General features: G+C 37.7%; 1 protein-coding gene across 1 annotated transcript in view; it reads left to right on the plus strand.

Moving 5' to 3' along the window:
- Nucleotides 1-26,142, plus strand: part of CFAP47 (cilia and flagella associated protein 47) — a 356,049-nt gene that overhangs the window by 302,141 nt on the left and 27,766 nt on the right. Inside the window, exons 59-60 of the mRNA XM_063457869.1 lie at nt 15,507-15,666; nt 19,040-19,134. Of these exons, the coding sequence (XP_063313939.1) occupies nt 15,507-15,666; nt 19,040-19,134 (255 nt within the window). The remainder of the gene's footprint in view (nt 1-15,506; nt 15,667-19,039; nt 19,135-26,142) is intronic.

Genomic DNA, 26,142 nt, shown 5'->3' on the forward strand with positions numbered 1-26,142 from the left:
GAAGTTTTTTTTGTGGGGTAAGCTTGCTTGTTGTATAATTTACTTTGTGAGGAACTGACAGAAATAGGGTAGAGCCTGACCAATCAAATGTGAAAAATTATGTTCAAGCAATAGGTAAGTGCTACTTAAATATCACAGAAAAACTCTTGATAAAAGCAGGATTAAATGAGAGATATTACAGAAGAAAAGTTATATTGTTTAAATAAATATAGATTTTTTTTAAGTTCTTTATTTTTCATGCGATGAAAAGACAGTCATATGTGTAATACCACAACTGCATGTACACAATTCAGAAATATTTCACATTGAATACATGGATTGTTGAGGTATATTTCGCATACATTTTCAATTTTATTGGGCTGATATTTTGTAACGGGGGCCTAAACTAGGGAAACTGTGAGTGTGTATACACCTGTCTATGTGTGTCAGCGCAGTTAGCTTGGAGCCATAGAATGGGTGAGGCGTGTGGTATCTGGTATGCCTTCTGGCTATGGGGGACAAACTCCGGTCTAGTCGCTTAAGTCTATTGAATTAAGGTGCTCCTTGTGGTGCCCAGGACTTGAGCCGTGTTAGGTGTGTGGTGTGTTGTGGCGTTCCCTCCAGGAGCCCCTTGCCCAATTGGCCTACACCCATGTTGGCACCCATCGGAAGTGCACTGTGGGTCATGAGCTATTTTATAGTAGTGGTGATGGCTATGTGTAGTCGTGAGATGGTTTAGTGTCTGTGTCGAGTATGTGTCTAGGTGGGTGGGAGCTGTGGGAGAGGCTACCTGCGCCCGTAGGGCAGAGGTCTAATGGTGGCAGATGTGACTAAAAGCATTACGCTATGCAAGGGTATAGAGCTCCTGTGCTGGTAATACCCTGTTACCCCAGGGCGAGGGGCATCAGGTGCCACCAGAGCTGGTTGGTGGAACCTCCAATAGGTCCCTATCACAACTTAGGGACTGCCATTGGGTATTGCAACAAAATGATTAACCAAAAGTAGATAAGCTAACAAACGGTGCTAATCTTAATAGCTAAATTAATTTATTAGAGGCCTAAGGCTGTGAGCATTGGTTCAGGTCTTGATGCCTCTGTGGGATCTAGGTGTGCCGACTGTGGCTGCTTCTGTATTCCCAGGTTGGTGGCCTGGCTGTGTCATTGAGGTCATCACTAGGGCAGGGAGTCCCAGTGCTGCCATAAGTGCTGGGCCTTCTGAGGGGTCCGTGGCCTTGTAGTGCTTGTCAGAGTAGTGTGGCCTGCTCAAGTCCTGAAAAACGGAGAGTCGACAGTCCTCGAACGCTAAAGGAGTCTTTACTTGCAGCGCCACCAAGAGTCCCAATTTCTCTGACATTGATTGGCACCGTAGAATGATGTCTTGAGGAGCTGCGTTGGGTGCTTGCAAGGATTTAGCAATTCTATAAACTCTGTTGAATAGGAAAGTTTTGGCTTGTCTGGCTGGTAGTAGTATGGTCACAAGGCGCCTGATGAAGTGTGGTAATTCTTCCAGCGGCATGGATTCCTGTACCCCTCTGATTTTTACGTTTGTGCATCTCGCCCTGTCATCTAGTAGGTTGACTTGTCTGGACAGGGCTGTCTGTGTGGAGTGTAGGTGTTGTACCTTCTCCTCCAGTGCTTGTAGTCCCTGTTTCAGGCCCTCAACTTCGTTTTCGGTCACTTGTGTACGTGCTGTCACTGCTTGTACATCAACTTGTATCACTGCCAGATCAGCCTCCCACATTTGCCTGAGATTCTGTTGTAGGCCTGTCAGCATGGCCTGTATGTCACTCTTTGAGGCTGGTGGCCTTTGCTACCCGTGGGGGAGCTGGGTGACAGGGACTGAGTGGTGGGCTGTCTGGTGGTTCCCCTTTCTCTGAGGGCAGTGGGGAGGTGTCGCGGTGAGTTGGGGTCCACGCTGCACCTGGAGCATGCAGCATTTGGCCTATATTGCGCTGCGGCTTTGGGCTGTGTGGTGGCGGTTTCTGAGACTTGCGCCCCATCTCACCTGTATTTGGTAGGCTGTGATGCCAATCTTCCAGGTAGGGTGTGCCCCAGGGCCAGATTCCCTCTGCTGTGGCTCGCTGCCATTCGCCCGTGTGGTAGGCCTTGCCACCTCGGCATCGAGTCTTGGAGCCGGGCGTGAGAAAGAACAGCATCAGCGATGTCAGCTGGCTGCCCTGGGATCAGTGTCAGGGTTGTGACCAAAATTGGTGTTGTTTACCCCCGATGAGATTTGATTTAGGCAGTATTTTTATTTTTTTCTTTGTTTTATGTTTTTTTTATTATATGCCATGTTCATCCTTGCTCACAAATCTAAATAATACATTTTTGAAATAATAACAAAGATGGAAGTCCCAACTTTTATTGCAGACATCAGTTTGATACCCATCAGATCAAAAATTAACCCATTACATGCAAGGAGATATTCAAACAAATTGCACAGGACTGATCAGTTATATTAAATTATGGTATCACTTGCTCAATTTTCTGGCAGTATTTTTAATTTGTTGCCAATGCACAATTTAAGCATCTGTTTGTTTATGCCAATGATATATTCCCCTGCAACAGCCAGAATAATTTACAGCAGATGGACATTTTATCCTGTGCTTTTTGGCAGTGATCTGATATGTATAAATATTAATAATATTTTTTTAAATCCAATTTTCGATGTAAAATGAAAAAGCACAGTATTATGAAGGAAAATACAAATTATCTGTCAAACCTGATCAAACATAATTCATACACACCAAAAATTCAATTGTACCTGAAACAAAACCAATTTAGTTTTCGATTTGACATAAAATCTTATGCTTTATATATGCTCGTGCAAACAAGATTAATGAAATAGATATTTTGCAGTAAAGTGTATGTGTTGATGTACATGTTTACATTTAAATTCTCAGTCTTCAAGGTTAGCTTCATATACCTAACACTTTAGCTTGGTGTGTTTTAACAGTTCCAGGTATCACAGCAAATGATATTAACTCCTTAAGGAAGCTAGACTTACACTTAAGGACACAAGCATTTTGTTTTGATTTACAGAGTACATAATATGTCTTTGAGTTCAGTTTATTTTGAAAGTTACAGGTCACAAAATATAAGGAGTAACATAAAATGTCAATGTGAAACAGTTTTGTATGTTGGTATGTCTTGTAAGTTTAATGGCAATCATAGAAAACAAAATTGCCACACAAAAGTATATAGTTATATAAAGTAGACATCACAGGTTATATACCTAAGGTTATTTTGACACTTTTTACGTACCCATTTCAGCTACAATCACTGCTAATTATTATAGTAAAATTGTGCTTTTTTGACATACAGACATATAACAAGGTTGAGTACATGCTATTCCTTTACAAGACACCATATAGATGTTCAGATGATCTGCTGAGTAAAATGATACCCCCATTGTATGCCTTTGCCACTATTCTGTGAAGCTACAATTCCATATAAGAGATTTCAGTTTCTATGGTTAAAATTTTCATAGATAGATTTGCTGGGCCTATGTCTTATTTTGGAGCAGTATATCAGTTTGACTGTTCCATTTGAGAAAGCAGTCCCTCCGGGATATCTTATATGGTGTATATTGTGCATTAACTTGCCGCCATTTGTTTTGTTTTTTACAAATGTTTTTCAAAGTTTGATATGTGCTACAGTGATAAAATCCCCCAAATCATGCTTTATTACATATTCTGAGTAAAACAATATGCCCAATGTATGGCCTAGAGTAGACACTGTTTCTTATTTTAAAAGTTACAGTGCTGTAAGAGACGTGACAATTTCATGTTTTGAAGTGTGAATTTTCATAGATCGTGTTGATGGGTCTATGTTCCATTTTGAAGCATTTTAGCAGGTTGCTAATCCAAATTACCCCACAAAGGCCTACCACTTTTTAAAGAAGACACCCCAGATTATTTTAAAAGGCATATTTTGAACCTTAGCGTAGGATCATTTTTCCACTAGCTTGTACCAAGTGTAGTGGTAGTAAGCTTTTTTCTTCTGCCTTTTTGACACACACACACACACACACACACACACACACACATATTTCACACATATTTTATTGTTTATTTTGCAAACCTTATGTGTGCTATGGCAGTATAATACTTCATATGTTGCTCAGCTATGTGGTCTGAGTACAGCAATAGCCCAGTATGTATCTTTACCAGGCATATGTGGATGTTGAAGGGGAACATCCCCCCTTGAAAAGCAGCCATTTCATTTTTTTTCAAACTTTGAATTTTTATGGTGGGTCCATGTCCCATTTTAGAGTATTTAAAATAACATATTTTGAGCCTTAGTGTGGCATCTTTTTTTCGCTAGTTTGCACATAGAGTAGTGGTAATAAGCATTTTTTAAAAAAAATTAAAAAATTATTTATTCTTTTAATATTTGTTTTACTTTTTCAAAAACATTTTTTACTGTTAACCCCTAACTAGCTTGACACAAAACTCCCCAATTTCTCACCAACTTCCATCCACCCAAGCAAACTAAATAACCAATTTAAAAGTATTACAATAACTAATTAAATTAATTTAATTTGATTTAAAAACCGGTAAAAAAATCAGATCACAGTAAAATACTATGATCTGTATTTTAATCACTGTGATCAAAACGCATGGAAAGGGTTACATTTTAATAGCCTAAGGTAAGGGAGGGTTGGAATTTGTTATTTACACAGCGATCACATGTGCTGGGACAGCGTGATTGGAGGCTGCTGGCCTTCCTCGGACATCAAAGCAGCCTGCAGCAGCACTAACCCCACAATCGCTGTGATTGTGGTGATCAAGCATTGATTTTAGTAAATTATGGAAATTTCATATGTCGTTAAGGGTGCCATCACTTTCTGTGAAGCATAGCATAGGGGTTTAATAGTATTTGTCATAGTATTACGCTTGTGTTCAGCCCAGTTTGTAGCAGTTATTATTGTTTGCATTAGCTAAACTAGCATATTTACCAATAGAAGCAAGCAAAAAGAATTTTAAAAATGTGTCTAACGTAAACGGCAGATAAGAACCATTCGGGCCATCTCGTGTGTCCTATTTTCTAAATACTTGCATTAGTCCCTGCCTTTATCTTATAGCTAGGATAGCCTTATGCCTATCCCACGCAAGCTTAAACTCCTTTACTGTGTTAACCTCTACCATTTTAGCTGGAAGGCTATTCCATGCATTCACTACCCTCTCAGTAAAGTAATACTTTCTGATATTATTTTTAAACCTTTGCTCTTCTAATTTAAGATTGTGTCAGGATCCTGTTCTGACAAACAAGACTTTTTGTTCCATTTTTTCTTTTCCTTAATAACCAAGTTCCCGCGCTGATTATATTTGACCACTAGTGGCCTCCCTTGTCTCTAGTTCTGAAACTAAACCTTATCATCCTCACCTGCCTGGACTAATTAAGATCCCACAAAAGGCTACACCCAACTCACCATATCGCCTTTACATTGAAGTTGTTGATTTGCCGGAAACACTTCAGATCCTGACTCCTGTGGACTTACCTTCTTGGCTCCAAACCTGCTCCATACCAACCTGCTCCAGAATTGCCTGAATAACTCTGCATTCCTGCTTGTCTTCCAGTCTGCACAATATCAACGTGAACTTCACAACTATCCAGCTTTATCCTGTCATCCCGATTTATACTTTCTTAATCCATACACCCTGTTTGCTCTATACCTGCCTGCAAAACACCACTCTGGACTTTGCCTCAAAGTAATATTACATGGTGTTATTTTCCTGCTTGAGCAATACTCCTTCCAACAGGGAGCTTACTAACTAAAGTTCTCCTTTTCCTTTAATCCTGCAACTTTATTGTTCTGTTCTGTCTCTTTTGTCCTTCTATTTTACCCTATTTTTGTTATTTACTCACATTCATGTTTATATTCTATTTAGGGCATATTGCTTACTTTATTTCTGTTTCCTCTCTCTTTCCTATAATTTCAGTTATAGGATTTCCTGTTGTTTCAATTATGTTTAAACGTACCAATAAAGCCTCTAATGTTTACTCTGGCCAAAGTCTCCTATCTGACCTGCTCCAGATCATGACACTATGTCCTTTTGTTGTCCTCCTTTACTGTGTTGATTCCCTTTACGTATTTAAATGTTTCTATCATATCCCCATGTCTCATCTTTCCTCCAAGTTAGACATGTTAAGTTCCTTTAACCTTTTCTTGTAAGTTTTATCCTGCAATCCATGAACCAGTTTAGTAGCCCTTCCCTGAACTCTCTCTTAAGTATCAATACTAGATAAGAACTCCAGTACTGTGTGCAATACTCCAAGTGAGGTCTCACCAGTGTTCTGTACAATAGCATTTGCATTTCCCTCTTTCTACTGCTAATACCTCTCCCTATACAACCAAGCATTCTGCTAGCATTTCCTGCTGCATTGTCTGCCTACCTTTAAGTCATCTGAAATAATTACCCCTAAATCCCTTTCCTCAGATGTTGAGGTTAGGACTCTTTCAAATATTCTGTACTCTGCCCCTGGGTTTTTTTACATCCAAGATGCATTATCTTGCACTTATCCACATTAAATGTCAGTTGCCACAACTCTGACCCTTTTTCTAGTTTACCTAAATCATTTGCCATTTGGCTTATCCCTCCTGGAACATCAACCTTGTTATATATCTTAGTATCATCAGCAAAAATACATACCTTACCATCAAGACCTTCTGCAATATCACTAATAAAAATATTGAAGAGAATGGGTCCAAGTGCACATATGTACAGTATGTTTTGTCCCCCTTTTTTTACTGACATTGCTATTTTCTCTTCTGTGTGTGATTTGGAAGCTCTTATAACTTGTTTAGCCCTTTTCTGTCTAATCTTGTAGATCTGTCTATCTTCTTCACTCTGTTTTTTTTTAATAATTTCTAAATGCTAACTTTTAGTTTTTTACTATATGGGCACATCTGTGGAGTACCACAGTGGCTTTGTTGCTTTTACTGACAAGTCTAATGCAATTTTCTGTGGCCTTCATCAGTGAAACTTTTAAATAATCTCATTTCTCTTGGACTCCATTTAAATTGCTCCAGTCTGATAATGACTCCTTTACACATATTCTAATTGTAGAAAATTCAGTTTTTCTGAAGTCTATAATTTTTGTTTTTGTGTGGTGTGACTCAGTCACTGTTCTTATATTAAACCACACTGACTGATGATCACTGGGTCCTAAACTTTCACCTACAGTACTATCTGATACCAAATCTCCATGTGTTAAAACTAAATCTAGTATTGCCTCTTTACGAGTTGGCTCCTCAATGACTTGTTTTAGAGACAATCTCGGTAGGGAGTTTAGAATATGTGTGCTCCTGGCACAAGCAGCTATTTTGGTTTTCCAGTTCACATCAGGAAGATTAAAGTCACCCATGATGATAACTTCCCCCTTCATTGTCATTTTAGCTATTTCCTCAACTAGTAGATTATCTAACTCTTCTATTTGTCCTGGGGCATGTAGAATACATGCAGTAAAGTTATTAAGGAATAAATGTACATTTTGTAGCTTATTTTGTAAAAGGCTAATATATCTTAAGGCTGGTTCCTTCAACTTTTCATTTCTATTTTTTGCAAAAACTTTGTCTATTCCACAAGTGATTCAGATCTAGTTTTCCCCAGTCCCACCTTTTCAGGGTATACAAACTGATAAACTCTTATCTGAATAAAAAAATAAATGACCACTGGTTTAGACAGAGATTGCAGTTCAGGACTACAACAGTACATGTGCTGTCATTTTATGTAATGTTACTTATACTGTGAAATTGGATAGTTTAAGTTAAAATTCTTTAGTGAGATTTAGGAATCACACCGAAAAGTGCATTTCTTATTTGTGGCACTGCTGACATGACTTACATTTATACAAAATCACCAAAAACTAATGATACATGAATACAAAAACACAGTTTAAGATAATCATGGCTAATTAAAATGACCTTTCTCACAAAAATATGGAAATGTAATCACATTATTATATCTCCAAAGTGTCCCTATCTAGAAGGGACATTCACTATTCAGGGAATACATCTCTCTGCCCCTCTTATCTAGGAGCTCCATATTGTTAGTGTATCTAAGTTACCGAGCTCCAAACAATAATACTCATAGTACCGTTTTTTTCAAACTACTACAGATCTGTTTAGAAATAAGTCTGAGTAAATAAGATACTTAGTTATTCTTCTATACATTTTAGTTGCAACAATTATTATTAGGACGTCAACTAAAATTTCTCAGGTCAGCCCCATACTTGGCCACACATCCACTCACTCCCATAAAATTAAAATTTCCTTTTGGGTCAATTTAGAATGTTGGAAGGCATGTATTATTGCCATAAAACTCTGATTAGACACCAAGTTTAAGCTTCCCACCACTCCACACACGTGACCACCAATAAAGAGCCATTAGTTATAGAAGAGAGCAACTTAGAGCAGTTTATGCAGTAAATAATGCTGCTGGCATGTTTATCCCCATGTTATAATTTAAATAATATGCACCAGTATTTGGAGACTTTAATGTGATGGTGTGCATAGTATAGCCATAAGGTACAACCAAATCCTCATATTTTCACTTGAGGCAGATGTTTTAACCCCTTAAGGACCAAACTTCTGAAATAAAAGGGAATCATGACATGTCACACATGTCATGTGTCCTTAAGGGGTTAAAGTAGATCTGTCATTTTTCAGTATTTCATAAATATATATTCTTTATAAAATACTGATTTGTATTACATTTGAATTTCACTGAATTTCAAATGATAACCAAAGATACTACAAGACAAAGTAGGGACTACCTTGCCTTACAAACAAGCATGATGCTCCACCATGAACTTTTGTCCAATCCCAGTGATGGCATTGTTTATGGCCCATATAAATCCCATATTACGAATGCTGGTATAGTAGATACCCTGTTCACCTATTTCCTCCCGAACTGCTAAGCCTGAGTGATTATAGCAAGCAGTTCAGGTGTAGATAAGAACGGTTCCAGACGAATGCAGCATCCAAGAAGTTTTCTCCACAGCAAGTAGACAGTTACCTAAACATGAGCCTAGACTTCATGAAGCGTGCAACAGGAATGATTTTAATGGGTGCCACACTGGCTTTTATGCAAGTACCCAGGCAAGGGGCACTCCCACATGGACCTTGTGGGGAACAGGGACACAAAGTTTACAACCAATGACAATACAGTGACAAAGTGTGACACTCCCAATACAAACAGATAGTTCCCTCTTCTCTGCCTGTGAGATAATTGAGTCAGATAAAGTAATAACTCAATTATCTCCAGGCAGAAAAAAATTAATAGTTTTTTTTTAAGTTCATAACTTGCCGTGTTTGAAGCAGGAGTAATGCTACCATTTCCCTAAGAACACCATTCCCACTGTCAAACATTAAGGTGGAAACATTATGCTTTTTGGGTGTTTTTCTGCTAAGGGGACAGGACAACTGCACCAAATCAAAAGGGACGATGGACGGGGCCATGTACCATCAAATCTTGGGTAAGCACCTCCTTCCCTCAGCCAGGGCATTGAAAATGGGTCGTGGATGGGTATTCCAGCATGACAACGACCCAAAATACAAAACCAAGGCACCAAAGGAGTGGCTCAAGGAGAAGCACATTAAGGTCCTGGAGTGGCCTAGACGGTCTCCAGACCTTAATCCCATAGAAAATCTGTGGAAGGAGCTGAAGATACGAGTTGCCAAAAGTCAGCCTTGAACCCTTAATGCCTTGGAGAGTATCTGCAAAGAGGAGTGTGACAAAATCCCTCCTGAGATGTGTGAAAATCTGGTGACCAACTAAAATCTGGTGACCTCTGTGATTGCCAACAAGGTTTTTGCCACCAAGTACTAAGTTGAAGGGATCAAATACTTATTTGACTCATTGACATGCAAATCAATTTATAACTTTTTTTACATACATTTTTCTGGATTTTTTGTTTGTTATGCTGTCTCTCACTATTAAAATACACCTACCATTAAAATAATAGACTGATAATTTCTTTGTCAGTGGGCAAATGTTCAAAATCAGCATGGGATCAAATACTTTTTTTCCCTCACTGTATATGTTTAGATAGATATAGATGTAGATGTAGATATAGATGTAGATATAGACACACACAGTTTTTTGATCCATGGGCCAAAACGTTGCATATTATTTTTGACCATTTAATCTTTTAAAGTTTTCCTGATTTTTGCAAATACACTGTGCAGCCTATACTTGATTATTTTTACATGTTCAAAAAGAAATTTTCCGTGTCAGAATCTTGGTGAAATATATTTAGATATCATTGTGTGTTAATTTGTTCATTCTGTAGGCACTACTTTAAATTTTTAAGGGTTCTATCGGTGGAAATAAAACAAAAACTTAAGCTTTCATGTTTTTTCTGCAGATTGATTAAATTGGTATCTGCAATATAAAATATAGTAAAAATATAGTAAAATGTAGCTGTGAGTTTTCCAGAAAAAGATAAAAAAAGCTTTTTAGCATCACTTTATCTTAATCTGAAACTGAACACCTTTTCTGCTTCTAGTTGAAAAATAGATTGTTAAAAATGAAGCATAACTTTAGATCTAAAATATCCATTTACTTGTCAAGGCAGCATTTATTATTGATGAGTTTGTTAAATAGCAAATTTGTGGAATCAGACCCAAATATGCAATTTTACCATGCTTATCATAGGTCCATGATAAAAGACTTTCATTACTATAGAAGATTATGCATAGATTGCCTAAAATAGATAGATATTTATTTTTGTTCCTTAAAAGAGGAAAATATTAATTGTAATAGCTCCACTTTTAAGAGCTTTCTTATTTTTTAATCTAAAGAATCTGTTTCTTGGCTTTTAAATTATACTGATTCAATTAAATATTAGGAGTATATGATATAATGGGAAACTCCTTATCAAAATATACATATATGATTTTCAAAGTTTGCCCACTGACAAACAACTGATCAGTCTATAATTTCAATAGTAGGTGTATTTTTACAGTGAGAGACAGAATAACAAACAAAAAATCCAGAAAAACGCATGTCAAAAAAGTTATAAATTGATTTGCATGTCAATGAATGAAATAAGTATTTGGGAGGTATTCCAAAACTATTTTGAATCTGTTATCTGAAATTAAATTTTCTTCCGGGAGTTGGTTATAAGGTTTGATCTTGGCTTTTGTACAAATATGATTAAAGTGTGATTTTGCAACCCTCCCATAGTTTGTATGGAAGATTGTTCAGAGTGATCTTTAGGACCATGATGTAGAACTCTGTACTACACAATTGATCTTGTTCCAAATTGCCAGGGATTAACGGGTAATGGGAAGGTAACTCGTTATATCTGGTCTATATTCTCTCGGGAACATATTGTACACATTTACAATGTTGTGATGCTTGGCTTTTCATGTGATTCCTGCTTTTGATTTGTTCTATCACATTCTTATATACAGGATCCAACCTTCAGATAGGTTAATGTTTTTTAAGCAACTAGCAACCACATCTTTATTTTGTGTGCTATATTCTGTACAGAAGGTTTGATCTGCGTAGTGACCCTGTGCATAGGAATTACTCTTCCCCATTTCTTCTAGAGTTTCAACTTCTTCTGTGTTTACCTATTGTAACACTCAATCACTTCCTGTTTTATTTTGTGCATTGAACAGTCATTCTAAATAACTTTATTAGTGTAGTACGTCTTCATTTAAATATTCTCTTAGGAACAGCCCTTCCAATTTTGTATGTATAGATCAATTTCAGATGCCAGAAAAAGCATATTGAAGTTGGCAACACTCATATGATTCACCCCTGATTCTCTCCCTTGATGATAGTACTAGTCTACAACTGACTACCGAAAATCTCATCTTTGCGCCATCTCCTCACGTTTGCTTGTTATTTTTGGTTTTTTTTTTATTTAGTGAGAATGATACAATATTTACTCAATAGCAGCAGCCAGAAAACAACATACAGATAGTTACATATTTATAAAGACCTATTATTTAGCTCATGAATGGGAAATAATATGTTAGCAACTTAAAGCAGTGCAGTCACCGCCTGGGGACTTCGACTGTGACATGCTGACAATGACATTGCCCTGGTCTTCCGGTGGCCCTAGGGGGCTGGTAAAGGTTGAGCTTTCTTACCTGAACCTGTCCCTTGCAGGCTCCCACTTCTCCTCTTCAACGCCAAGAGGTGACATCACTACAAAAAGGAAGGCGATCGGGGATAACAGTAGACCCTCCAGTAGATTGACTCTTAGACTCCACCTTGAGTCTAAGAAAGTCAGGTTGAGGATAAATACATAGACAAAGTAATCCGTAGTTTGTCTCTGTATTTCTCTTGACTGGGTTGGAATTTCAGTAAAATTCCAACACAGTCAAAATTAGTATTTCATAGAAATTCCATCTTTATTAGACATGTGCAATTTGTTTCGTTCCAAATGTATATTCGGAAGAATTTCGGGAAATTCGAACATTTGGATGTTTACTAATGTCCGAAGTGCGAAGTTCTGTAGTTCGGAAGTGCTGAACCGAATGACATTTGTCCAAATTGCCAAAGTGTTTTGGATTTCTGAAAAGTGGCAAAACAAGAGAGAGGGAGGGAAAATTACGTGAATGATAACAAAAATCTTGACCACAAGCTAATTCCTGGCCTTTAGATTTGTAAGTGGTTGTGGTGGCAGTCTGGGCACTGGGAGCCCTATAGATGTGTAAGTGATTGTGGTGGCAGTCCTGGCACTGGAAGCCACACAGATCTGTAGGTGGTTTTGGTGGCAGTCCTGGCACTGGGAGTCCTATAGATGTGTAAGTGGTTGTGGTGGCAGTTCTGGCAGGGGGCACCCAGTGCCAGGAATGCCACCACAATCACTTACACATCTGTCGGCCTCCTATTGCCAGGATTGCCACCACAACCGTTTACATATCTATAGGGCTCTCAGTGCCCGGACTGCCACCACAACCACTTACTAGACATGTGCAATTAGTTTCATGTAATCGGACATTCGAATGCTTCCGAATGTCCGAAGTTCCGAATTGCCGAGGTTCTGTAGTTCGGAAATGCCGAACCAAACCGAATGCCATTGGTCCAAATTGCCAAAGCAGACACATTTTTTTAATTACCCAAAATTTCAGTACAGAAAAGAACCACATTTTTTGCCCATGTACATCCCTAATCTTTATGAAATACTAATTTTTCATTGGGGTGACATTGCAGCTTTCAACTAAAGCCATAACTCTGCATAACAAAGTTCTAAATGAATCCCTAGTTCACCTTTGGATAGCTGGTAAGGAGTCGGGGCGCAGTCGCCCACAGGGTTACTAGTATAGTGAGGGTTGTGGGTTTGCAGCCTCACAGTACAATATTATACTATAATAAGCCAGGAGGGCTGTTGCTCCCAGGGCTACTAGTATAGTGAGGGTTGTGGGTTTGCAGCCTCACAGTACAATATTATGCTAAAAGGAGCCAGGGGGGCAGTTGCCCCCAGGGTTACTAGTATAGTGAGGGTTGTGGGTTTGCAACCTCACAATACAATATTATACTATAATATGAAACTATATTACAGTGTTTTATTATTAATGAATTCTTGGTCTTGAAATATGATAACATTTTAGTTTAAATTTAAGAAAGTGAGTGGAGTTTTCTGGTTTGGCCTCAAGTTGGGCTATTTGTTTGTAGTAGGCAGGTCAAATGTAGGCAGCCCATACAATTTCCAAATCAATTTCCAGATAAAGATTTACTTATTTGTGAACCACATGGGCAGAATGTAAATAACATATAAAAGCAGATGTAAAAACAGAAAGAAAGAAAATACAATACTTCTGTTATGATCAAATTAGACTATATATTTATATATATATATATATATAGATATATATATATATATATATATCTTTTGAAGAGCGCTATCATAACATAAAAAAAAAAAACAAGTCCTGTGCTCACTCCCATCACTACTGGGTGGCAGCAACGGCCACAATACACATCAGCCCCAATACATACAGTAAAAAAAAAAAAAAGGTTACCTGCACTCTCTCCTAAATCCCTATGTATATTTAAACAAATGGAAGTTATTTAGTTACTCCAAATCGTTGCTGCTGCCCAGGAGTGATGGGAGTGAGCGAAGGACTTGTTTTTTCGTATTTGTATTCACTTTTTGTATCACACAGCTATGTTACAATGCTGCTGTCCATCCTATGTGATCCCTATTAAGGGTTAATAAGTAATAGGGGTGTATGTAAAAAATACCCCTCTCTGTCTCATTAGAGATATCTTTGCCAGAAGCTCAAGGAAGCAAGGTGAAGGGTCTCAGTGTAGGACCCACCTGAGCGGGTCTGCCTTGACGTTGGCAGGCAGGCATTCCCTCCAATGGCCATTGGAGTATCTAAATGACCTCCATTTGTTTAAATATACATAGGGATTTAGGAGAAAGGGCATGTAACTCTTTTTCGCTATCATAACATGCCTTCCATCAACCATGGGACAAATGGAGTAATGTTGCAAGATATCCTAACCCTAGATGGCAAAAGTCCCATCAACTGAGGCCGATTAATTAGTTAGACCTTAGTGCCCACTCTGTCACATGTTCCAGCTTGATTTAAATTTAAGAAGTTTCACAAATCTAAAAAAAAATATCTCCATTGCAGTGTAAAATGTCTCAAATCATGATAAATATTAGTCTGCTGGCTCTAAACATCAGCACCATCTTACCATAGCCACTGTCAAACTGTAGCTTACATCCATGCAGGTAGGATATCACATGATAGCATCTCAGAATGTAGACCTTGGTGCGCATTGAGACCTGGAAGTCCTCTATATGTCTCAATCATTTCCTGTTTTATTTTGTGCATTGAACAGTCATTCTAAATAACTTTATTAGTGTAGTACCTCTTCATTTAAACATTGTCTTAGGAACAGGCCTTCAAATTTTGTAGGTATAGATCAATTTCAGATGCCAGAAAAAGCATATTGAAGTTGGCAACACTCATATGATTAACCCCTGATTCTCTTCCTTGATGATAGTACTAGTCTACAACTGACTACCGAAAATCTCAACTTTGCGCCATCTCCTCACGCTTGCTTGTTATTTTTAGTTTTTTGTTTTATTTAGTGAGAATGATACAATATTTACTCAATAGCAGCAGCAGCAGCCTGAAATCAACATACAGATAGTTACATATTTATAAAGACCTATTATTTAGCTTTTGGGAAGCTTGTGAAGCAAGATAGAAACATCAATCTATCTCAGGAAATGTGTCTCCTCCCCATATTGAATGATAAAATTCCTCTGCAGAGTAAGACCTGGGTGCACAGTTTCATAGCTGTTTTTTTAAACAGCTAAGTAAAGTATTTTTAAAACACTTAGATTTAATTTATGGTCAGTAAAGATCTGATCAGAATTTTTCGTAAATAGTATAAATATAAAATAATATAAATTCAGATAATCTTGAATGGTTCACAATCTGTTTCTCACCAATGTTTTCATATATAATGATTAAAATTAGATTGTGTGCAGCTTGAATATGCATCTTTTAATATATACAAATATGTTTTTGTTTTTCAGGAATCCCATTGGCTCCCAAGGAGAAGTTCGATATTGTTGTGTTATTTGCACCAGACATAATGAAACTATGTGAAGCATTGGTTGTAGTGCACATGGTAAAAGCAAATGGTGACATCTGGGCTCAGGATAATTTTGAAGAATCAAAGACAGAGCTCAAAAGGTGCGTTGCACTACAACTTTATTGTGTTATACAGGTCATGCAGTATGTTAACAACTAAAAAGTATTTTTAAAAGCAAGGAATAGGAACAGTATCTGCAAAATAGCTGGGGGGCCCCAAGCAGCTGCCCCGAGAGCCCTGCTGCCCTCAACCATGTCTTTTCCCCCTCCATAGGCCTGCCAGTGCTACCAGGGACCCGCACACTAAGGGGGCCCACTGGGTGGCCCATCTGTCAGTTTGTGTATTTGTGTGTCTGTGAATGTATGTCAGTATATGTCTGTGCATGTCAGTATGTCTCAGTTTGTGTGTGTGTGTGTGTGTCTGTGAATATCTGTCAGTATATGTCTGTATATCAGGATGTCTGTCAGCATATGTCAGTATGTCTGTCAGTGTGTGTGTCAGCGAATGTATGTCAATGTCTTTCAGTATATGTGCATCTGTCAGTATGTCTGTGAGTGTGTTTGTGCCAGTGTGTGTCTGTGAATGTGTGTCAATATGCTTGTCAGGATGTGTGTGTGTCAGTATTGCTGTCAGTGTATGTGTGTGTGCCAGTATAGCTGTCAGTGTGTGTGTATTTGTGAGCGCATGCAAGGGAGGAGTGGTGGCATGATTCAGGAGGCCCAAGCAAATGCTTTGCCCAGGGTCCAATGAATAATAAAGATGGCTCTGCTGACAAGTGAAGTGAATAACATTGATTATATCATTACAATGGTACCTGTCGACAGGAAGTGAAAAGTCACTTCTTGAAGTGCATGTTTTGGATACAGAAAAATGGTCAAGTGAAAAGATCTGAGTGACTCGGACAAGTGCCAAATAGTGATGGATAGACAATTGGCTCAGAGCATTTCAAACATGGCAAGTGTCCCCTATATTTAGTTAGTACCTACCAAAAGTTGTGTAAGGAAGGACAACTGGTGAACGTCAGGATTACGGGCGTCCAAAGTTCATTGGGGCATGTGGGGATGAAGGCCATCTGGTTTGATCACACAGATCAAGCTGCTCAAACTACTGAAAAACATAATGCTTGCCATAATAGGAAGGTGTCAGAACACACAGTGCATTGCAGTTTGCCTGTATAGGGCTGTGTAGCTGCAGACTGATCAGAGTGTCAGAACTGGATCATGGAGCAATGGAAGAAGGTTGCCTGGTCTGAAGAATCACATTTTCTTTTAGGTCATGTGGATTGCCAGGTGCATGTGCATTGTTTACCTGAGAGATGACAGCATGATGCACTATAGGAATAATGCAGGCCAGCAGAGGCAGTGTTATGCTCTGGAAAATTTTCTGCTGGGAAATCATGGGTCATAGCATTCATGTGGATGTTACTTTGGCATATATCACCTACCTAGAGATTGTTGCAGGCCATGTAAACAAACTTATGGCAATATTGTTCCCTGATGGCAGTGACCTCTTTCAGCTAGATAATGCACCCTGATGCAAAAATTGTTCAGGAATGGTTTCAGGAACTTGAAAGAGTGTTCAAGGTTTTGCCTTGGCCTCCAAATTCAGCAGACCTCAATCTATTTGAGCATTTGTTGAATGTGCAGGAACAACAAATCTGATCCATGCCAGTTGAGTGGGTTAAATAATAAGTTACTTTATTAAGGACAAAACAGTCTAATATTTATATTTACAAGTTATTAAGGACAATATAGATGTTTTTTTAATTGTAAAGAATTTTACAATAACAAAGCAATACATCCTTGATTTAATCTTTTGTAGAATTGCATGCAGGCAACTACCATGGCTGGGAAGCCTCGTTTAAGTCTTGCCATTGGAGTCTCAGGTTAATCGGGAAAATCACTATGTGGCGCGTCCACCCACAGTCAATGCTTCTGACAAAAATTATAATCATACAAAAAGGGGTTCAGCTAACTAGTTTATGCTAGTGACATGCACGATTAATACAAGCGAGCTAATAATTATTTTTTTTCAATTCCTAGAATTTATTTTTTTTGGTGACTAAAACAATCATGCTTGTTCGTTGCATGAGTTGTTTGTTTGGTTATGTGTCCATATGGCGCTTCGGAGTTATGATACTCAGATTTCATGCTGATGGCTCTAAATTAAAACAAATTGCAATTTAGTCATAAATAAGTGTATTGTATATTTCTTTCTGTAAGTGCTGTATCAATAAGACTAAATGAAAATTGGTCATAGTAGCATACATAGAACTGTACCCACCAAGAAAGTTACCATTGCATTATCAGAAAAATCCCTATGCACATTTAAATAACTGGAGATTTAAATAACAGTAGCATACATGCTTAGCCTATACTCTGACATGGTAGAAATGTTTTTATTCTTCTTATTATTATTATTATGTTTAGAAGTCTAGATTCTGCTCACATTGCTCTCTTAAATTAATCTTCATAGAATAGGAAACAATATATTTTGTTAAATTAGATATATTAACCTTGCGTTAATCAGCTTTCCAAATAATTCAATACTGGTAGAAAAAAACTTGCCAAATTATTTAGTTACAAAAGTCACCATAAAAGTGTGCGAATTTGTGGAGATAAATAATTTGGAAGGTTTTTCTAACAATATTTAATCATTTGGAAAGCTTATTAACCCCTTAAGGACCAAACTTCAGGAATAAAAGGGAATCATGACATGTCACACATGTCACGTGTCCTTAAGGGGTTAAAGGCCATTGCATTTTATTCAGAATGTTTCGTTGTTTTAGAGGAGGCCCACTACCTAATTGCTTTTAAGTCAATATTTAACGGTATTGTTAATGAAAATAGAAAACGGCATCTTCTACTTTCAAATGTTTCTCTTTATTTAGTAAATAAGCAGGGAAACCTTGCATGTGCTTTCTGTTTCAAATATCTCTGTCTAAATAATGCAGAGCTCTTCTCAAAGGACTCAAGAGGAATATTTATAGAACAGTACTTATCATTAGCTGATATTATGGAAGCCATAAATAGAGATGTGCATAACTAGAAATTCTCAGGTTTGATAGGTGATTTCCTTTGTCCTGTAGGAAAAGAAATGTTAAGTAGTTCAACCCATTCTTCCAAAAAGTCCATATGCCCATCATATATATTGATAGCATTAGCCGTTTTAAGAATGTTTATTCATTTAATCCGTTAATTGTTAAATAATGGCAGAAACTTGTTTTGACAAAGTTATTCACTAAAGAGAGAATTCAAGGTGAATACAAAGTCTATGTCACATTTAGATCAAAATAGCCAAACTGGAAGTCAGCTGTGCTTTCAGTTAAGCTACCTTGGACTTACCGTACATTTAAATGTATCTTACTATAGTGAATAACCCAGTAATAGAGTCAATATTTCACATTGTCTGCAGCGTCAAGCAAGTATCCGATCCATTTTCACTAAATCATTGCATTTTTGAATTTGTAAACAGTATAACCAGGACTGAGAATGGAGAAATTTCAGGTATAAGGTGGATTTACCCAATTCATGGAATACCAGAAGCAAAGCCTTTGAAGTCCTCTCCAGGTATTACGTTTTTCAAAGCTGTTATGCCCCCTTTTTTTATCTTGAAAGTGTAAGTTATATTTCTATTAATTTTATAAGTGTAAGCTAATTTACCTGCGTTGCTACACTATTTATATGTCCCATATGTATTGTTTAAAATTGTTTAAAATTGTTATGTTGATTCAGGCAAAAAAAAAAAAAACATTAAGCAGATTTAGTTTATATTTCTACAGTCAGAAGCCAATATGAAATTTATTATAATATGGTGTGCATAGCCGATTATCGATAACGCGTTTTAATATTTTGGCTGGTAAAGCACAACAATTATCAAAGCAGTAACAATCAGGATATCACAAACCATTTTAATGTGAGGTATAAGCAGGGCCTTTAAGCGCCCTGTGTGAAAAATCTTCACAGTGCCCCCCCTGGCCATTAACAGCCTTATCCATTACCTCTCATCATTAAAAACCTCCCATTCTTATGGATAAGCTTCCAGGCCTTCCCTTCTAGGAATGTACTGACAGCAGTTTGAACCACTAGGCAAATTAAGGCGCTCCACCACTGTTATGTCCAAAATGCACACAATTGTATTCATGAGAAAGTTAATTGTATTGAATTGAGAAAATACTCTGAAACATCTAGTACAAAACAGCTGATTTGGCCTACAATTTCCACTTGTCAGTTCTCCATAATTACTAGTTCAATGAATAATGCCTGCATTTCTTTGATGCATATAGAGTGAAGGCATGTATATGAATGCAAGTTTGAGCGTATGTATTAAGACAGTAAGTGCATATGCGTAGGTCTATTGCTAGTATGTGTGAATTTATGAAAGCATCTGGATTGTGCAATTGCAAATTGCCTTTTTTGAATAGGGCAAATTTGTGAAAGCATGTCTGAATGTAAGTATGTAATGTGTGGTGTTAGGGTTTGTCACTGCAGGGCTGGACTTGTGGGCAATGTCAAGATGCATATATTTTCATGTAGTATCTGTGTGTATATGCAGGAGTTTATTTGCATGAGGCAAGAGACTGTGTGAATGCAGGGTTCTAAATGTTAGTAGTAGAAGTTTGTTTGAATTCAGGTCTGTGTATTTATGAGCAGTGCCTGTGTTTGATATGTTTAGTTTTGGAGTTTGTTTTTAAATACATAATTCTGAAGGGTACATTTTATTTGCATTACTAGGTGTGTAACTTCAACTGCGTTATACCAATATGTGCAAAGGCAGAGTATCAATGCAAGAGTGTGTTAACAACTGTGTATAAGTTTGGAGTGTATGTAGATCTGTAATTGTAGGGTTAATCAGTGAATGTGTGTGAATGCAGGGTTTGTTTATTAGGCAAGTCAGTGAGCGTTTGTGTGAATTCCAGGCTCTATTTTTATGGATATCATCGTGTGCGAATGCATGAGAGTATTTGAGCAAATAATGTATGCAGTGTGTATTTGTAAGGCATGTCCAAATTCAGGTGTATTTTTAATGGATATCACTGTCTGATCACTGTCACTTCTACAATGTCTCTACTCCCCGCTTCTCACCAACTACCCAGGGCTAGCCTTTGGGGTGTACAGCCTGTGCAATCACAGGGCACACACTGTGAGTGGACTCCTCTGTGCCACCATAGAAGAAGGCAGGTGGTGAGTTGCAGGTGAGATTGTAACATAGTGACATCCAACATACCTTTCACTCGATTTGAAGGAACTAGCCATTTATTTTTTCTAGCAACTTAGTAGATGTACGCATGCATGAATGCAAAATATGCATGCAATTATTTGTGCATGTTTTTTTTTTTTGGTGGATATATGAAATCTCAAACTTGCAATAGATAAAGATCTAGATTGATTTGCCCTGCTTTAGGACACTTCCCAAAGCAAGGCAATTTAGGTGCTGGTGCTAGTAGTTCAAAACCCCTTTGAACTTGCAATATGTAGTTCTTCTGTAAAAGCAGCAGTTGCATTGAGCCACTGCATATGCCACTCAACACACACACACACACGCACACACGCACACACACCTTTTTCTATCTTATTCCACCTCTTCTCTCTTTCTTCTTACCTGTATCCCATTCTGTTCCTGCCTTCACAGCACACTGTGCTTGCTCTGTGTGGAGGGGCGGGGTTATGACATCACACCTAGTCCTTCTCACACAGAGCACTGAGCACAGGAATTGGAAGCCTTGCTGTTGGGATTGGTTTCTACCAGTGCTGCTCGGCCAGTATGGTAGGAGTGTAGGAGCGTGCAGTAAGTACTGCTTAGTTAAGTACTGTGGGCTGGTTGGGGAGATCTCCTGATCTCCCCAGCCCATCCATGATAGCTGCAGACATCGAGCTGTGTCGGTTGCCAGGGCGCCCCTGTCGCCATGGCGCCCTGTGCGACCGCACAGCTTGCACACCCCTAAGGCCGGCCCCGGGTATAAGGTCCATTTCAACCTTGTTACGTTCCCTCCTCTTCGCTTCATATCTTCATATCTAACAAGTATTTCACCTGCCTCCCTCTGTACAATATGGGATACTTTATAACATATTTTATTGCCATCTATGAAGAATTAAATGAATGCTCATAATGTAAATATCTGTATACTAGCTTTCCACCTTCTAATCTGTCTTCTCTTCTGAAAACACGATAGTTACATTTGTATTTTGTATAGATAAACCCCCACTTATCTTCCTTTATACGATAAGCAAAACGTAATAACTTGGTGCCTCTAAATAAACTCAGACTAATGTGTTTCGTGAATCTTAAAATATACATTTATTTTTTCATCCATTTTTCCATTCATCCATCTAGTTGTCTTAGTGCCTGCTGATGATTAAATCACTATACTAATTGTTTTTACAGTGTGATATATAATAGTATAGATGCCTGCAGTATTGAATCGTTAAGCACATTGCAAGTAAATTGCTGAGTATAATCGATATTTAACATTTCAGCTTATTCATGGAGTTGGATAATTGTATCATCATCTAAGTAAATGTGCAAAACAAATAGAATGAGAACATTAGCTCCTCACGCTACAGTCTTTAAGACGTGAACCAAGCGCTTTAGTCTTTAAGATATCAACAGTATAGTATGTCAAGTTTGAAGGTGGTATAGTTGTACATATTTGCTTGTGGACAAGTAGGAATCCACAAAATTGTGCAAGGCATTAATTGATCATAACAGTTTCAGAAAACTTTTTAGTGTGATGAACAGATATAAATCATTAATTTATATTGATTCATTGAAATCTGACTGGGATTTTTATTAATGCATACATTTGTATATGTATTTGAAACTATTGTTTGTGTTTTCTGATTTTCTGAAACTCCTCTCTAAATTGTAAACTTGAATTAATCTGTGAGAATAGTTAAAGTGGAAACGGCAAGAAATCTATTGAAAGATGTCGAGGTTGATTATTTTTTGAAAGAAGTTATCTCCTGCTGGTTCACCGTCCGCAATCACCCGTGAACAATTTAATGATTGGTAAACACGGAAAACTGTGTAATGCTCAAGATGAATGTTTTCCTTCAGAGACGAAGTAGACAGGAATTACTCCAAAGCACAGTTAATGGAAAATCTCATTAGAGTAAAAAGAGAAAATCCAAATGCTCTATATTATAATGTCTCAGTTCTTCTGAAAACAAACTTCAATTTCACTATTACCCTCAGAAGAAATAAAATGGCCTACCACATGCTTAGTAAATTGTACCCTTGTGTCATTTTCTTTGTCACAAGTGTCAGGTCCCTCTTCTGCTGTTGCTTCCATACTTCATGGGATACCATAGTGCTACAAATACAAAGTAGTATTCCTAGCAGTATAGCTACCTGCAATGCTTTCCTTAACCCCTTAACCCCTTAAGGACACATGACATGTGTGGCATGTCATGATTCCCTTTTATTCCAGATGTTTGGTCCTTAAGGGGTTAAAATGTGATCCACCTAAGCATCTCAGTGCTAAGTAATCTAAGAATTAATTATCAAAATACATTAAATAGGCTACAATGATCCAATGCTTTATTTCTGATAATATAATAAACTATAGTGCTCTGCTTTGGTATATTATTTTTTCTTTAATTAGGGAAGTTCATTTGGCATCTTTTGTAACTTAAAAGAACCTAAGTATTACCAGTATTAAATGGAAATATGAAATAGCCATAAATTGTGCAAAGTTTTGTTATAGTAAAGCTGGATATTCTATATTAGAGACAACTCTCTAGAAACAAAGTAAAGGTCAATTCTCTTCACTGATTCTGTTTCTTTTTCATTGCCAAATGGAATATGTTCTCCATGAAGTACCAACAGAAAATGTACCTACTTTTTTGGATCAGTCCAGGCGAGACCCAGTATCGAGCAAGAACTAAGTAAGAGGGCAAACCATTTCAAAATGGTTTGCTTTATTACCAGAAAACAGTGGCAGGGTACTCCTGACTTCATAAGCAAAAACAGTAGACTGAAGTGGTTATGATGCTTGAAGTAATCCTATAAAAGCATTAACATTTTTTATGTGAGGGTGGATTTTGGAACTAAATGAATGTCAAGACATTTTCAAGAATCTCAGCTATATACGGATTTTATGTGTCCATAAATCTTTACCATAATCAAATGTCTTCATTTAATCAAATAGGCGGATTAAGTAACATTATGAATTAAAGTGGAACTGTCACCCGAAACTTTATTTATCAAGAGAATATTAAAAATGTTAACGTGATTTTTTATAATGCCCTTCATTTAGGTCTTCTGAATCCACATCTAAAATGTATTCAATTACATTTTTACTTTACTTAAATGTTTTACGGCATAATTAACTATCCTCAAAACTTGAGAAACGTTGTAATGATTTCACCGTTTGGAATAAATATGTATTTAATTAGATAAAGTTATGCAGGTAAAATAAACACTGTCTCAAAATTACTTAACTTCATTTATTCACTCCCGGTGCTCATTAAATTGCCTGATTCTCAGTCTACAATCTGACATTGTGCCTTCATTGGGAAGAACAGTCATGATATTAGAGTTGTAATAATATCTTTTAATACCATTATACATATACCGTATATACTCGAGTATAAGCCGACCCGAATATAAGCCGAGGCCCCTAATTTTACCCCAAAAAACTGGGAAAACGTATTGACTCGAGTATAAGACTAGGGTGGGAAATGCAGCAGTTACTGGTAAATTTCTAAATAAAATTAGATCCTAAAAAAATTATATTAATTGAATATTTATTTACAGTGTGTGTATGAATGCAGTGTGTGTGTATGAGTGCAGCGTGTGTGTATGAATGCAGCGTGTGTATATGAGTGCAGCGTGTGTGTATATGAGTGCAGCGTGTGTGTATATTAGTGCAGCGTGTGTGTATGAGTGCAGCGTGTGTGTATGAGTGCAGGGTGTGTGTATGAATGCAGCGTGTGTGTGTATATGAGTGCAGTGTGTGTGTGTATGAGTGCAGTGTGTGTATATGAGTGCAGTGTAAGTGTGTGTGATGCAGTGTGTGTTTGTGTATGTGTTGCAGAGCCTTGGTGGGGGGTGGGCATTTTTATTATTATTTTTTTTAATTATTATTTATAATTCTTTATTTTTGTTGTGCATATGATTGGCATACATGTGTGTGTTGCCACAGTTTAACGCATTTTAAAACATAGTAAAACAGAAGCATTTCAAATTGTAAAGCATTGTGGCACATGAGGAAAACTGCACAGGTATTTTATATTAAACATGTTTAGATTGTTTCAGTCAGTGGTTGCTTGATCAAGAGAGGTTTTAATTATTATTTAAAAAAAATTGTTATATTATTTTTTATTATTATTATTTTTAATATTATTTTATTATATTTTTTTTTTTCGTCCCCCCTCCCTGCTTGATACATGGCAGGGAGGGGGGCTCTCACTCCCTGGTGGTCCAGTGGCATTGGCAGTTCAGTGGAGGGGGCTGGCAGAGCATTTACTTACCTCTCCTGCAGCTCCTGTCAGCTCCCTCCTCCTCCACGCCGGTCCTTTCAGCACCTCTGTCAGCTCCAAGTGTAAGTCTCGCGAGAGCCGCACTATGACCCCGCGGCTCTCGCGAGACTTACACTGGGAGCTGACAGAGGTGCTGAACGGACCGCCGCGGAGGAGGAGGGAGCTGACAGGAGCTGCAGGAGAGGTAAGTAAACACTCTGCAGCCCCCACAGCCCCCAGTCTGTATTATGGCAATGTAAATTGCCATAATACAGACAATTGACTCGAGTATAAGCCAAAAAATGTGCTGAAAAACCCGGCTTATACTCAAGTATATACGGTATATATGCAAAGTACTAGTTTGGGGTATGATTGAATGGTGAATGTGACTAGGTGAGTGTTTGGATGTGTGTATAGAGGGCTGCTTTTAATGTTGCATTTGGAACTGTAGTTCGGGGACAGGAGCTTTAGTGGACTGTTAGGGGCTGCATTTGGGGTAATAGTGGCTATAGTTGACGGATAGGTGCTTTAGTGGGGGGATTGGGTTATAGTGAGAATATAGGAGTTATAGTGGGTGGTAGGGGCTAATTTTGTTAGAAGTAGATCAGATGATGTTTCTTTTTAGTAATAGCATATATAGAAAACATGATTAGGGCCTTCTTCTGTGGAGTGGAGTGGGTGGTACCTGACTTCCTATAAGCAAGACAGGCTCTATTTTCTACTGTATATCTGGTAGGTGGAGAGATGCTGTAACAAATAGTAATTAGTAGAGTTATTAGTTTAGCATTATATTATTTGAAAGGTCATTTATGGAGCAGTTTTTTGAAACATACACATATTTATAGTTAATAGCAAATAAGAAATTGAATTCTCTGTACTGAATTCCCCAACATACACGTGTCAATGAGCTTAATGCAGCCCCAGCCCTGGAAGTGCTATTGTCAAAATGTACTATAGTTGTTATATATCAGCTAGTTACAGCAATGGATGCACAGGTTAGAATCTTACCAGTTAGTGTCCTTGGGCAAGACACCTAATAATATATATTCATTCACCTACCTCAAATCCTCTCAGATTGTAAGCTCATTTGAGCAGGAGCCTTCAAATATCCAATTT

The sequence above is a fragment of the Pelobates fuscus genome, chromosome 1 (assembly GCF_036172605.1).
Source record: "Pelobates fuscus isolate aPelFus1 chromosome 1, aPelFus1.pri, whole genome shotgun sequence".
Taxonomy (NCBI): Eukaryota; Metazoa; Chordata; class Amphibia; order Anura; family Pelobatidae; genus Pelobates; species Pelobates fuscus.